General features: G+C 39.3%; 1 protein-coding gene across 1 annotated transcript; it reads right to left on the reverse strand.

The window, feature by feature from the left end:
• Positions 1 to 448: 448 nt before the first annotated feature.
• scamp2l (secretory carrier membrane protein 2, like) lies at positions 449 to 14,117 on the reverse strand. The gene is made up of 9 exons (XM_038701105.1): positions 13,961 to 14,117; positions 13,239 to 13,316; positions 13,058 to 13,144; positions 12,347 to 12,476; positions 7,221 to 7,349; positions 5,849 to 6,008; positions 4,803 to 4,904; positions 3,597 to 3,714; positions 449 to 2,124 (listed from the first exon to the last, which is right to left on the reverse strand). The coding sequence occupies exons 1-9, from the start codon at positions 14,015 to 14,017 to the stop codon at positions 1,969 to 1,971; spliced, it is 1,017 nt and encodes a 338-aa protein (XP_038557033.1). The 5' UTR covers positions 14,018 to 14,117; the 3' UTR covers positions 449 to 1,968.

A 14,117-nucleotide genomic window follows, 5' to 3' on the forward strand; every position in this document is an offset into this window, starting at 1 on the left:
AAATACCGATGCATCAATGTGTAAGGAACATTTTACTGTAGTAGCTGTTTCAAATGGAGCTGGTTTCAACTTCATATACAGTTAGGTAATTTAGTCCAATGGTTCCCTATTTGAGGGCTGGGATTCCCAAAGGGTCACAAGATAAATCTGAGGGGTCATGAGATAATTATTGGAGTAATAAAGAAGAAAAAAATAAGTTCTACTAAGCAAGTTTGCAGTCATTTTACTGACTTTTCTCTATTTTTTGCTTTCTGTGAAATATTCCTCTTTGGTGAACTGCTGAAATGTGACAAGAAGCCCCAACTAGACACATTGAGTCATAACCCAGATTTTCATCCACGTTATACCAACTGTAATATTCTTGCTGGTGAGCCACCTTGAATATAGCTAAGACGTTTGGTATGTACAGTATGAATCCATCTGCAGACTGTCTTAAACATGATAGAAATTTTCAAGAGAAAATAAAAGTTTATTTGATGTTAAGACTGAGAACCAATTTCCAACAAATACCCTTTCAGCAAAAATGTTTTAAATAAGTCACCAATATGTACAACACACCTTCTGATCATCAAACTTTACCATAAACCAAATTTCTCCATAAAGACAGACAAAAACACTAATAACCATCAGCCTTGTGCTTAAATCCCCACACAAAAATTGGTATGTTACATCTGCTTAAAGGCATTGAAGTTACACCTACACAAAGTGATTGTAACATATGATTAGAATTGGACACCATGTATATATTCACAAGTAAAACATGAAAATGCTAATACCTAACAAGTAGGTGCAGCTAGAAATAAAAACTATCTGCATCTATTCACAAACACATGACTTGTCTGCAGGATATTTCCTAGGGATCTAAGTCAAAAGAATGGATAATTGACAGAAACATAATGTGTTCTTTCAGCTCATTAATGCACTTTTTCTAATTCTATACTACGTCAGTAATGTTATATTAAATAAACCTGCACCCCGCATTTCATTTTAATCACAGCAGGCTCCATACTACATTATGAGAGAAAATATAATGGTAATCTTAACTTGAATTAAAATGTGCAATCCCAGTTATACCTCATCTTCATTTGCCCTCAGAAGAGCTTTTTGTCTCACTTCATTTATATCAGTAAACTGATTAAAACAGAAAGAAAACCTTCATCCCATCACCTTCATTAATCATCAGCTTATCCTATACAGTATTATATACAAGACAACAAAATTAAAACAGCAACTGTGTTCATCAGTAGTGTAAGATGTAGCAGGATGCATCTGTTTATAGGGCATCCAGTCTGATTGCCTGAGAGCAAACTAACTAGAAAACTATCAGAACTTAGTAGTTCAAAGTATACTGTATATATTAAGTGTTTATAGAAGGCAGAATGATAGACTGGTTACCCTGTAACGCTCTACATGCTGCTGTAATGACAAAAATATGTATAAATACATTATGTGGATCCATCATTCACTGATGGTAAAACATTCTTATGTCAAGTATGCTTTTTATATAATCCAAACTCCAAGCATAGAGTTTATTTTTGAGGCCCCAGTATGTTATTTATACATCAAAAGTGAGATAGAAAAATACTAATACTTCTACCAGCGTCTTTAACGACAGGATTTAAATAAATGTACCTTTTTTCTTTAAATCCCAGCCCTGTTCAGTGGTGCACTGCAGACACTCATGTCTACATCTTTCGTCTATGTTAAATCCATTCCAGGAGTTATGTTTTTGTTGAGGTGTTGCCAATTAATTTTTTGTCATACGCACTCACCCACACTTCTTTTTGGCCTTGTTTTGGCTGATCTGCTGGAGAGACTCCCCTCGTCATAAATTATTTGTTTTCTGGCCCTTTTCTTTAAATAATCAAACTCTCATCCCCTACCCATTGAAGAATGTTGGGACATGGTTAGTCACGTATACTGGTCAAAAAAAGACTAGCCTGAGGCACTCAGGATGTGGGAAACAGTCTAATTTCCCTGGCTCCTGCCAAAGGCACCCTGGGCAGCAGATGTAGCAGCACTTGCTGCAGCAGTCTGGACGGTTGGGTTGGTAATGACTCCATGGGAGAACTCCTGCTGGGCTTTGGTGAAGCTGGCACCTGTCCTTCTGTACTTAGAGTGGACCTGGGAGATGGGAAAATGAACACAGATTGGGCAGTGACAAGTTTATTAGATCAAATCACATCTGAAAAATTTGTCAGCTCTCATTATTAACCTGCACATTTGAGGGATTTCCAAATTGAGGCATGGCCGAGTAAACTGAAAATAGTGTTAACTGGTTCCTTTACAGTTACGTCTGCCAAGGTGCTCATGTTTTCAGACCCAGCCAAATAGTTTGAAAGATAACATTTTGTTTTGAGATATCCTTCTAAGAAGAATATTCCAAATGGTTCAAGAACTACATTCAATTTACTTTGGGTATGCCTTGAATAGGCGTTTTGCATGAATTTTACAGGAATGTAGAGGTTAACGTTAATTTGTCATTTTGTGTGCTTCAGCTACAGATAACAGTTCTCTGTGAGCCTGTTCCGCTCTCTGCAGGCTACCGTTACATAGCCACATGGAACATTTCAGAATAAGAGCGTTTTGCCGGTCTGATTTTGTTGACTTGTACAGATTTTGCTTATTTGTTCAGTTGTCCTTGATTTTTGTGCTTCTACTATGGTGAAGTAGGCTACATAGTTATATTGTTTCTTTTTTGCCTGTTTTAACTGTGTTTATTGTTGAAGTATGATCGTGAGTCTGCAAAGGGTGTTTTATTTTGAACATCGACCGGATTCTCTATGCCGTTCTGTGTCTGACATCCTGCCTGGTTCATCTGCTCTGTGCTGCTTGACGTGACTTCTTTCAAAAATCTAATCATAATCGCAATATCTGGCAGAAAAATCGCAATTAGATGCTTCCCCAAATTGTTAGCCCTAGTGCAGATTCAGGATTTTTCTTTTCAAGAAAATGATAACATTACACAAAAATTCATGAAGTGGAGTCTTCATACACTGGCCGCAGGTCATTGTCTAGAGGACAAATTTTGCCATCTTACATTATTTACCCATATCTCAATCCACTGTATTGTTCCATGTTTTGGTTCTCTTACCAAATAAATTGTTTGTAGGCTCAGCTTTCTGACCTGCTTAGTGTTTTTAACCTTTATAAACACTAAGCAGTTTTTAAATCTTATATTCCCAGTGATGTCTTGGTTGCCCTTTCATTGCAGTTGCTATTCAAAGTTCTTGTCACCACAATTTTAGCTTTTCTTGTTACGTTTCTCTCTTTGATCTGCATGCACCCTCACTGAGTTGGAGTGAAAATAAATAATATGAAGCCACAATGAGAATATCTATACACATACATCTATGCAGCACCATGTTCAGCTTTCTACTTTGGGCAACTTCAATGGATTATAAGGCACTGCTATCTTTAATTATACTGCAACAAAGTATGTGTAGACTGCAATTTACTTTGAAGTAGCAAAATTAGGGTTATGTAACTTACCCAGAGACACATGCTATATTACACTTGACTGCAAAGTACAAACTGTCACATGGTTAAATATTCCTTTTTGTAAAGACGGATGTAGAAATGTTACATTAGCATACCATTTTCAGTAGGATGACAGCCAGGACAGCGTTTACAGTGAAAAAACCAGCCACCACCATCATAACCACAGCTACAGCCAAGTTACTGCGGATCATGCTGATGGATGCGATCCATCCACTGTCAACAACAGAGACATACAAACAAATAACCATGTGTCATTTCACATATCCTCTACAGTGAGTGAGTAAAGTATACAACATACTTTCTTGACTCATTGCTCTTTAATTCAGTAACTTTATTATTTTTAATGCCAACATCCTAACCTCAGGGTTCCTACACATTTTACATTTCAAAAATTCCACTTTTCCAGATTTCTCAGACCATATATGACATCGGAGTACAAATAGCTAGATGTTTATAACACAAGTGTGTTACATTCTGACTATGCATGCAATTATGTTGCCAAATAATTGCCAGAAGGTTGTAGCTGGTTATTGTCGCTCATACAAATCAGAAAGTTGGTCCGCTGTCAAACACCTGTTGCCCACAGAGGAAGTAAACTAACCTGTGCAATCTATACTTGTATTATTTTATCTTAACATATTGAATAAATAATATTACATTATAATTCTCCCATATTTTATAGTCTTTTATAATTTTTTTTTTTAATTTTTACATTTTCATGGTGTCTGTGCAGTCTTTTTATTCACTTTAACAACAGAAACGACGATAACATCACTGCACTACTTAAATGTTCAGACAACCTTAATATTTGTTTTTGTGTGATGCTATGTATATACATATGCAATTAAAAGAACTGAAATTGCGTAGGAACCCTGGAAACCTGCCCTAGGGACCAATGGGAAAGCATGACGTTTCAAGTGAATGATGAAAAACTTAAAAGCCTAATATATTACATGATATAGAAAAGAAACCCAAAGAGAAGTCCCACACTTACAAAGCAGCAACCCAGACAAGTTAGGGCAGCAGGAATCTGTCAAAAAGATGCAAGAGAGGAGATACAGGGAAAGAATACACACACACACACACAAACACATAGTGAATGAAGAAACACACTGATCCATGCATACCCACATGAATCTATCTATGAATCTACCCAAAGCAGAGTGAATGGGCTTATTCTTACTAATGAAAATAGAAACGTTTGTTAGCAATGAACAACTGTCTCATGCATTTACACCATACATTCAGTCTTTCACCCAACATGCAGATGATTATTCAGTTGAAAAAAAGTTTCTACTGACCTGTTTCCCCATTTTGGGATCCCTACACTCTGGATGATGTACACTGACACTTGAAAGAAAAAGATGAAAAAGAAGAAAAAGAAGCTGAGGGAGCTGTCAGACCTAAGGAGAAATAAAAGACAACACAAAGGACACGTTATTAAAGATTAAATTATTAAAGAAGAGGTTTGTTTGCTGCCAGACTATTAGATATAGATGTTACACATGTGCAAGTCACAAAAAATTAGTAAAGACATCATCGACCAATTTGAAACCTCCAATTAAAGACTTGTGTTTCAACTAGGGCTGAACAATTACTCAAAATATTATCATGATTGCAATAAGGCCAAGTGCATTATACAAATCTCAGAAGCTGTAATTTTTTGATAAAAAGGTAATATATGTCACAACAAGTATTGTGGTGCTACATATTTGCCACATATTCTCCAGATGTAAGGGAACATGCTTGTTTGAAAAATCCCATCATCATTCATTTTCAGTGAAAATGAAATGCAAAAACTACCATTACCACTATAATCGTGACTAGTATTGCCATGTCTGTTAAAATAAGCACAATATATTTTTTGCATATTGTTCAGCCATAGTTACAATACATACAAGTAAACAAAATAGTGCAGTTTCTCTCAGAACAAGGAAACAAAATAACAGGCCGTAAAACTTTACAGAAACCTGATTTTGCAGATATTAAGGCTGTTTCAGATGCTTCTCCTCTTCTAATAATAGTCTTGGGGAGAACACTTTTTCCATGAGGAAAAAAATCTAATAACGCAATAATAAAGCACTGAACTGTAAGCAAGAAAAATCTGATATTAACATTTTCAAATCTTTTCAATTCAAGTACAGAGTGGCTCCCATTTCCTTCCTCTAAGCCCTCTGGCTGAGTTAGAGGATGAGGGTGTTTATGAAAGTTTGAAAAAAAGAAACTAGTTCATCTACATGTGTCCCTATTTCTACTGTTTGTACAAGAAAACAGTCCCATCCAGTCCTGTAAAGGATTCAGATCAAAGATACTTCAATATCAACACGAGGCAAGTAAAACAGAGTACCTGAAGGCCTTGTAGATGGGCCTGTACCAACAAATGAAGGACACAGGGGTGAAGAGGAGGAACCAGAGGATGGACAGACCAAAGTCAACACCGTATTGAGGGTCTGCAGTGAAGTAAGCCAGGCAGGCCAGCACGTTGAGGAAGAGAGTGGCACTGTGGACTGGGGAGACACACAGGAAACTTGTGAGCTAGACTGAGGGAGGTGCAACAGTGACAATCAAAGAAAACAACAACCACCACCTAAGGACAAAAGCACCACTCTTTTTGAATAACTACAAAAATAGAGCTGTATTTTTCTAGTAAACCATTTTTCTCCTCTTCCTCTTTTAGAGGAACTAATAGATGGGAGTGATGTTTTCATTAATTTCATCCTTGATCAATAATGTGTGACAGACATTAATTATATGCAGGATGTGTGATGGGACTGGACCAAAGTACGTTCCACAAAAAGTTCCAATGCATATTCTGCGAAATCCTATCCTCAAATATTAAAAATGATTCATATAACTGTGATATTAAATATTAGCCTATGAATTAATCAGTATCACACAGCAAACTAGGGATATTATGTTGTACATCATAAATCGTTTGTAAAGTGAAAAATCAGGACGTGAAGATGGCATTTGTGGCTCTACAGTCTACAGGGATAATATCCAGTTTTAAAATGGAGGCTTTTTAACATACAAAACCATCAGATGTCAATCATACTATCTTATGGATCTCCTTCATATGTAAAAACAGAATTACCACCCTGTGGTTGTATGCTCTCGCCAGTCAAGTTGCAGTTCATATCCACGTGAGCCCAGACTCATAATATATGTAGTGAATACTTGGAAGGACTTGAATAAAAAACAATATATTGCCGATAAATATGTATGATCCCAGTAAATAAACATTGTTGAACTGATTAATGAAGGATTATCATAAATGTATTGGCTAAACAGGTGCACATGTACTTGATTACTATGTAAAGATGAATTCTTATAGAGTACAGCTGCACAAAATGTGATGCTTTTGCTATCTCCTGCCATTTTTAGATGTGAAGCCTCTCTATTAGCTGTAGATAAAACTCACTCGCTCACTGAATCACGATTAGCTAGGAGCAATGCAATACATTGTTTGCAGTCACATGATTGCAATGACGCTTGAAATTCAGGATGAGGCAGGAAGTGAAAAGTATAATGGACGATATGGCGAAAAGCCCGTACTGTGGTAGTTATTGCGTCATCTCAGTTGATGTGTGTGAGAACTGGAATCAAATTATTAAATTATGGCTAAAAATCTATTTTGAGGTGGGCTGCCGCTGCAAAATGTACATAGCGGAAACCCTCGATTGAAATATTGAGCAAATACTGCACACATGGATACGTACACATCCACAGGTAGTACATTCTCCTGCAGATCCTGCGGTACTCCTCAGGGATGTCCTCCTCAAAGTCCTGATAGAAGCAGGGCTTCACAGGAAAGAACGTGGGAAGAGGTGGCCAGTTGTTCTCTTTAGCTGCCAAGACAGAAACATTCACAGCTGGTCATTTCTTAAAGAGGTCATATTATGCTCATTTTAAGGTTCAAAATCCTACCAGAACAGGTTTACATGGTTTATTTTCAAAACACACCATATTTTTTGTCATACTGCACATTGCTGCAACTCTTCTTTTTACCCTGTGACTGGAACGCTTTGTTTTAGCTATGGATTTATGCATCTTGCTTCTGCAAGATCTTTTTTGGGAGTTGCACATGCACAGTTCCTAGCTAAGGACTACTATCCAATCAGAAGCAGATTAGGGCGGGTCATGAGAAACTGATTACACTGCTTCGGTTCAGCTGTATATCCCCTTACTAGCTTAGCAACATGAACTAGAGCAAGAGTTTCAGAGTGCCGAGTTATTAATTTGTAACAAATGTATCTTTCATCCATAAAGTTTTATCAAAGCTCTGTCTCTACATCACAGTAACAACTTTATGTCCATTGACTGCCTGGAGGGTAGCTGGTGTTTGGAAGGGAGAGTAGAGGCAGCAGGCGGACGTCTTGTCACTGTGTGCTGCAGTAGCTGAGTGTTTTTCCACCCGTGTTTTGAGGGCATGTTGGACTAGCTGCAAAGCGAGCATTCTGATGAGACGTCACAGGGATGAAAGGGAAATGGCTGGACTACAAACAAGCTGTTTTCAGGCAGTTCAGAGCAGTGTTTTCTGTGGGAGATGGGGCTGGGCGGTATATCAGTATAAAGTACATACAGATATATTTTCAAATTAGATACCATACCGTTTATACCAATATCGTTTGATGTTGAGTTAATTAATAATGTTTTTCGTAAAGTACTGCCAGCATTTGCTACTCTCTCTCCCTCACCACGCAAACCCACCCCTGCCTGTGCGTCTGCACGCAGCCATCTTATCACAAAGTCTCTAACAACATGAAGACCGTGCTCGTCGACACTGTTAAACACCTGACTTGTAAAAAAACAACTGTTCAGTCAGTGTTTCCCAACACATACACTTTACTTGGTGGGCTGCCCAGGTATATTAGGAGACAAATTGTAGCATTTTTCAGAGAAACACAGAGTCATTACGTTACAAGTCACAACACGGTGGATATTTTAGAAGTATGGACCAGATAAAGCGACAGTGAACACAATAGTGCAGATGTAATTCGTTAGCTACCACATTTTTTGTTTTGAAAGGCTAACACGCGGCGCAGCTGGGTTAGCTGTGAATGGAATGGCGAGAGGAAAATTCCAGAAGACAAGTTATGGGGTTTTTTGGCGTCTTTATACAACGTAGCCTACTACTGACGGAGAAAGTTACCAGGGAGAGACCGACAGAAGCGGGGCACACTGGCGTGTTTGCAGGAGAGATGCATTAGATCCGTCAGTGTGAAGAGAACTGAAGGGGGCAGATTCAATAAGGTGGAGAATGAAGTATAATTAAAATGGTGAAATAACAAACAAGCTAAGTTCCTACAAATAGTGCAAATAAACACATAAAAACAAATACACAATAAAAGCAAGAAAACACTCGAGACTAAAATACATGTTAAAAGTTAATTTAAAATATATGTAAAGGATATATATAAAGAATAAAATAAACTCAAATAAAAGCGGGAAAGACTTTTATAGAAGTATGTTTTAAGAAGGGACTTAAGAGTTCACCGACTTAGCCGCCCCGATTTCCTCGGGCAGGCTGTTTCAGAGCCTCGGGGCCCTGACTGCAAATGCTCTGTCCTCTTTAGTTTTCAGACTCTGGAACAGACGTCTGCTCGAGGATCTCAAGGTACATGGTGGTGCGTATGGGACTAAAAGGTCACAGGGTGAAAGGCCATGAAGAGCTTTAAAAGTAATCATCGGTTTCTTAAGATTTGTACAGCTGCTTTTTTGAAATTTTGTAGGGGCCGCTATTGAGCCAATTTTCCACAACCACATATGTGGTTGTACACTCACCTAAAGGATTATTAGGAACACCATACTAATACTGTGTTTGACCCCCTTTTGCCTTCAGAACTGCCTTAATTCTACGTGGCATTGATTCAACAAGGTGCTGAAAGCATTCCTTAGAAATGTTGGCCCATATTGATAGGATAGCATCTTGCAGTTGATGGAGATTTGTGGGATGCACATCCAGGGCACGAAGCTCCCGTTCCACCACATCCCAAAGATGCTCTATTGGGTTGAGATCTGGTGACTGTGGGGGCCATTTTAGTACAGTGAACTCATTGTCATGTTCAAGAAACCAATTTGAAATGATTCGAGCTTTGTGACATGGTGCATTATCCTGCTGGAAGTAGCCATCAGAGGACGGGTACATGGTGGCCATAAAGGGATGGACATGGTCAGAAACAATGCTCAGGTAGGCCGTGGCATTTAAACGATGCCCAATTGGCACTAAGGGGCCAAAAGTGTGCCAAGAAAACATCCCCCACACCATTACACCACCACCACCCTGCACTGTGGTAACAAGGCATGATGGATCCATGTTCTCATTCTGTTTACGCCAAATTCTGACTCTACCATCTGAATGTCTCAACAGAAATCGAGACTCATCAGACCAGGCAACATTTTTCCAGTCTTCAACTGTCCAATTTTGGTGAGCTCTTGCAAATTGTAGCCTCTTTTTCCTATTTGTAGTGGAGAGTGGTACCCGGTGGGGTCTTCTGCCGTTGTAGCCCATCCGCCTCAAGGTTGTGCGTGTTGTGGCTTCACAAATGCTTTGCTGTATACCTCGGTTGTAACGAGTGGTTATTTCAGTCAAAGTTGCTCTTCTATCAGCTTGAATCAGTCGACCCTTTCTCCTCTGACCTCTAGCATCAACAAGGCATTTTCGCCCACAGGACTGCCGCATACTGGATGTTTTTCCCTTTTCACACCATTCTTTGTAAACCCTAGAAATGGTTGTGCGTGAAAATCCCAGTAACTGAGCAGATTGTGAAATACTCAGACCGGCCCATCTGGCACCAATGACCATGCCACGCTCAAAATTGCTTAAATCACCTTTCTTTCCCATTCTGACATTCAGTTTGGAGTTCAGGAGATTGTCTTGACCAGGACCACAGCCCTAAATGCATTGAAGCAACTGCCATGTGATTGGTTGATTAGATAATTGCATTAATGAGAAATTGAACAGGTGTTCCTAATAATCCTTTAGGTGAGTGTATCAGCCAATACAAAACAACCCCTCTGTGGAGAGTGCCAAGTCTCGTGAGGGTTTGACTATCCCTAGCCATGTGACAGCTTAAAAGGCTTTAGGGGGCGCAATAGAGCCATTGTGCAAATCTCAATGACATCAAATCGAAACATTACCAGTTCGAGACTGGCTGCAAAGTTTCGTGGCTCTTTGAGCATACTAAAGGCCTCAAATATCTGTTTAAAAAAATTGATAATGACGCAGGAAGCGCAAAATGCCTGACTTCCTGTTGAGCAAAATATCATTAAAAAAATGGACTTTGTAATAAGAGCAATAATTCCACCAAAACTCATGAAGATCAAAGAAACTTTGTCCAAAACATAGTGTACGTTTAGGGGCGCTATTGAGCCCCCTGGCCACGCCCAACCCCAATCACGGCAGAATATTGCAATTTTCATCAGACCTGACGTGTGCGCAAATTTTCATGAGGTTTCGACCATGAAAAATGCGTTTCTGTGGGAAAATAATTTTAATCCTAGCAAGACCGACCCCTGAGGCACTCCATATACATGAACAAAATGAAGAGACATAGTTATTAACAGACAGAACCTCCTATTTGACAGGTAGGATGAAAGCCATTCTAAAGCAGTACCAGAGATCCCCACCCAGTGCCTCAGTCTGTCTAACATGATGTTGTGATCAATAGTGTCAAATGCAGCACTAAGATCCAGGTGTACTAGGACTGACCACATGCCATCATCAGAAGGTCATTGGTGACTTTAAGCAGGGCAGTCTCAGTGCTGTGGTACTTACGGAAACCAGACACAATCATTACTTTCAGCTGAGGCACAAGGAGGGGCTGGGTTTACCAGCTAATCCACAGTCTTAAATAGAAATCTAGGATTATGTTGATGTGTAGTAATGAGTTCAGAAAAATAGTGTGTTCTCGCATCCTTAACCATGTTATTGTAGTTTAATAATGATTCCTTCATAATAAAGGGAATGGACTTGGAGACTGGATTTTTCCATCTGCGTTCTGCTTTCCTGCATTCCCTTTTAAGGCTGTAGTTTATAGTTGTATCCAGGGCTGCTTACTAACTGTAGGCTTAGGTCTAACCTTTAGAGGAGCAATAGTATCTGATGATGATAAGCAAATATGATTGAAATGGTCAGCCAGATCGTTGATGTGGGAATCAGACAGGTGTTGGCTTTGGCTCTGAAACAATGTGCAAAACGGGGGATTCACAGTTAAAAACTACACATTTGTGGTCAGATATGGTCATATCCACTGATTCCACAGTCAATTCAACCCGTCCAGTGTATGACCACGGTTATTTGTTTGCCCATAGACATGTTGCTTAAAATTAAAAGAAGTGGAAATATTCAAAAAGTTATTTGCATGAACATTGGTGTGGTCATTAACATGAATATTAAAATTGCCACAAAGTACAATTCTGTCACAATTTAAAACAAGAGAAGATACAAATTCAGGAAGTTCTGATAAAAATCCTCCCGGTGGTTTTGGGGGCAATAAATTATAAGAAATATGGTTGGTTGTAGGCCACCTAGTTTAAAATTGAGAGCTTCAAATGAGGTAAATTCATCACAGCGTACTTGATGACATTTAAAATTTCTCCTGTGCACTCACTAGCCCACCACCACGACCACTGACCCTGAGTTTGCTGAAACAATTATACTGAGGATACAGTTCAGCTAGTTGGCTATAGTCATTAGTTTGCAACCAGGATTAAGTTAAAAACATCAAATCTAAACTTGTAGACAAAATAAAATCATTTAAAATAAAAGTCTTACTTGAAAGTGATCTCACATTAAGGAGTGCCATTTTAAGTGTATTACAACTAAAAGTATAAAAAAACTTACTGCCAGTGTTCGGCGCTCTGCCTGCGGCCCTGTTCTGTAGCTCCTGCTCCTTCCGCTCCAGCTCAGCTGCTTTCCTCTCCAGCTCCTCTTGCTGTTTGATCAGGTTAGCCTGGCCAGCAGCTGCAGTTGCCTGGTGGGTGATGGAAGAGTTGCACTCTTAATACTGTTAAGACTTGTAATACAACTCGCTGCTGCAGTTTTCTTCCTAATAGCATTTTGATGGGAAGTTCATGAACTAAACTAAGGCAACAGTACATCCACCCCACACCTAATCCAGTTGTGTAAGACATCAGCTCCTCAGACCAATGTTATCCTAATTTTCAGATGGACTCTTAACTACTAACTACTGTTAACACTGTACATCACTCTTCATTTTAATAGTAATATTTTCTCATTGTAAATTTCCATTTTGTATTTATGATTGACTTTTGCAGTTCTTGTCTTTTCCCTTGTATGTGAAAACTGACTTGGGGATAAACTGATCAGCCTCAGAAATTCATTATTGGTCGGGCTCTATGTGCTGCTACAATAATTCACTCAACTCAAAACAGTTGTGTATTATTGTTGTTCTAATCTATTGTTTTGGACATTCAAAGCCGCTGTCAACTCCCAGACAGACAGATGCACTCTGGGTAGTTAATCTCAGCGCATGTATAAAATGGCTGAAATGTGAAATTTTCCCTTATTTGAAAATATGTGTGTCTGACTTACCTGTGCGCTCTGCTCCACAGAGGTCTGCAGGATGGCTGGTTGAGAGGAGGTAGCAGGGACGGGGATGGTCGTGTCAGACTGGGTTCCCTGTGAAACGAATGAAGCAATACTGCATTTTAAATAACCCCTCAATGACTGATGAACTACACTGTATAAATATAGTGAAAAGAGGGGAGCTAACCATTACAGTTGCAGAGAAGGGGTTGAACTCCCCAACATTTTCAGTAACTCCCTTGGTGGCTTGTGTGATTGAGGCATCCTGGGGGAAAAAAGACATTAAACACATTTGGTGAGCTGTGTGGAGTAAGGAGTGTCCCAGAGAGTCCCAACCTGTCCAGGAAGATCATACTGACTTTTAATAGACTGTAGGCCCTTGACCACATCTGTGTCAGTTAAAGCACCATGTCTTAGGTTGCCAGCAAAAGGTTTATGAATACATGTTAACCATACTATTAGGTCATAGATCTATATGATTTAAAAACACTGAGATGTGATAATCACACCAAAAAACACACAACCTACTGACTAAAGCAACAAGGTGCGGTTTTTCGAAATCTACCTGTTGATTCCCATCAATGGCGCGTTAAAGACGACTCACAGTTGATGACTAACCAGCAGCAGGCACCTGTTCGTAGCTCTGCTTACCTGCGCAGGTGAGTTAACAACCCACGTACAGCGTAAATACGCTCTTTTGCAGATAGTCTTTATAAATAGTCTTAACCTATAACTGGACTACAACGTGAAATCCTTCTATAATTGTGCCAATTCTTAGCCAGGAAACGTTGAGGCCAAACCCAACAACCAACCAAACAGGTTTCTGGTGCAGCATATCTCTTTCAGTCTAAACACGAAAATGCTTCTAAGAGCACAGTTCGCACATAGAAATCAAAACAACAGCCTCACCTGGAAAGGATTTACGTCCACTGGGTCAGCGAAGGGGTTGCTGTCAAATCCCGACATTGTGGAGAAAAGTTTATCTTGTATTAAATAAACACCACAGCTCCCGTCTCCCCGGTGTTGGCTGCTGTTCCTCTGATGGTGCTGCTCTGACACTGGGCCC

Source organism: Micropterus salmoides, unplaced genomic scaffold (assembly GCF_014851395.1).
Source record: "Micropterus salmoides isolate LMB-PRFRI ecotype aquatic unplaced genomic scaffold, ASM1485139v1 Ms_hic_scaffold_6, whole genome shotgun sequence".
NCBI classification, from domain to species: Eukaryota; Metazoa; Chordata; class Actinopteri; order Centrarchiformes; family Centrarchidae; genus Micropterus; species Micropterus salmoides.

Bases quoted from the DNA above. Each gene is read 5' to 3' on its own strand.
- scamp2l (XM_038701105.1), bottom strand. From the start codon at position 14,017: ATGTCGGGATTTGACAGCAACCCCTTCGCTGACCCAGTGGACGTAAAT. The intron at 6,009-7,220 runs GTACGTATCCAT...GTGTCTCCCCAG, and splicing joins AATGTACTACCTGTGGATGT to TCCACAGTGCCACTCTCTTC. The intron at 3,715-4,802 runs GTCAGTAGAAAC...TGTTGTTGACAG, and splicing joins ATCCCAAAATGGGGAAACAG to TGGATGGATCGCATCCATCA.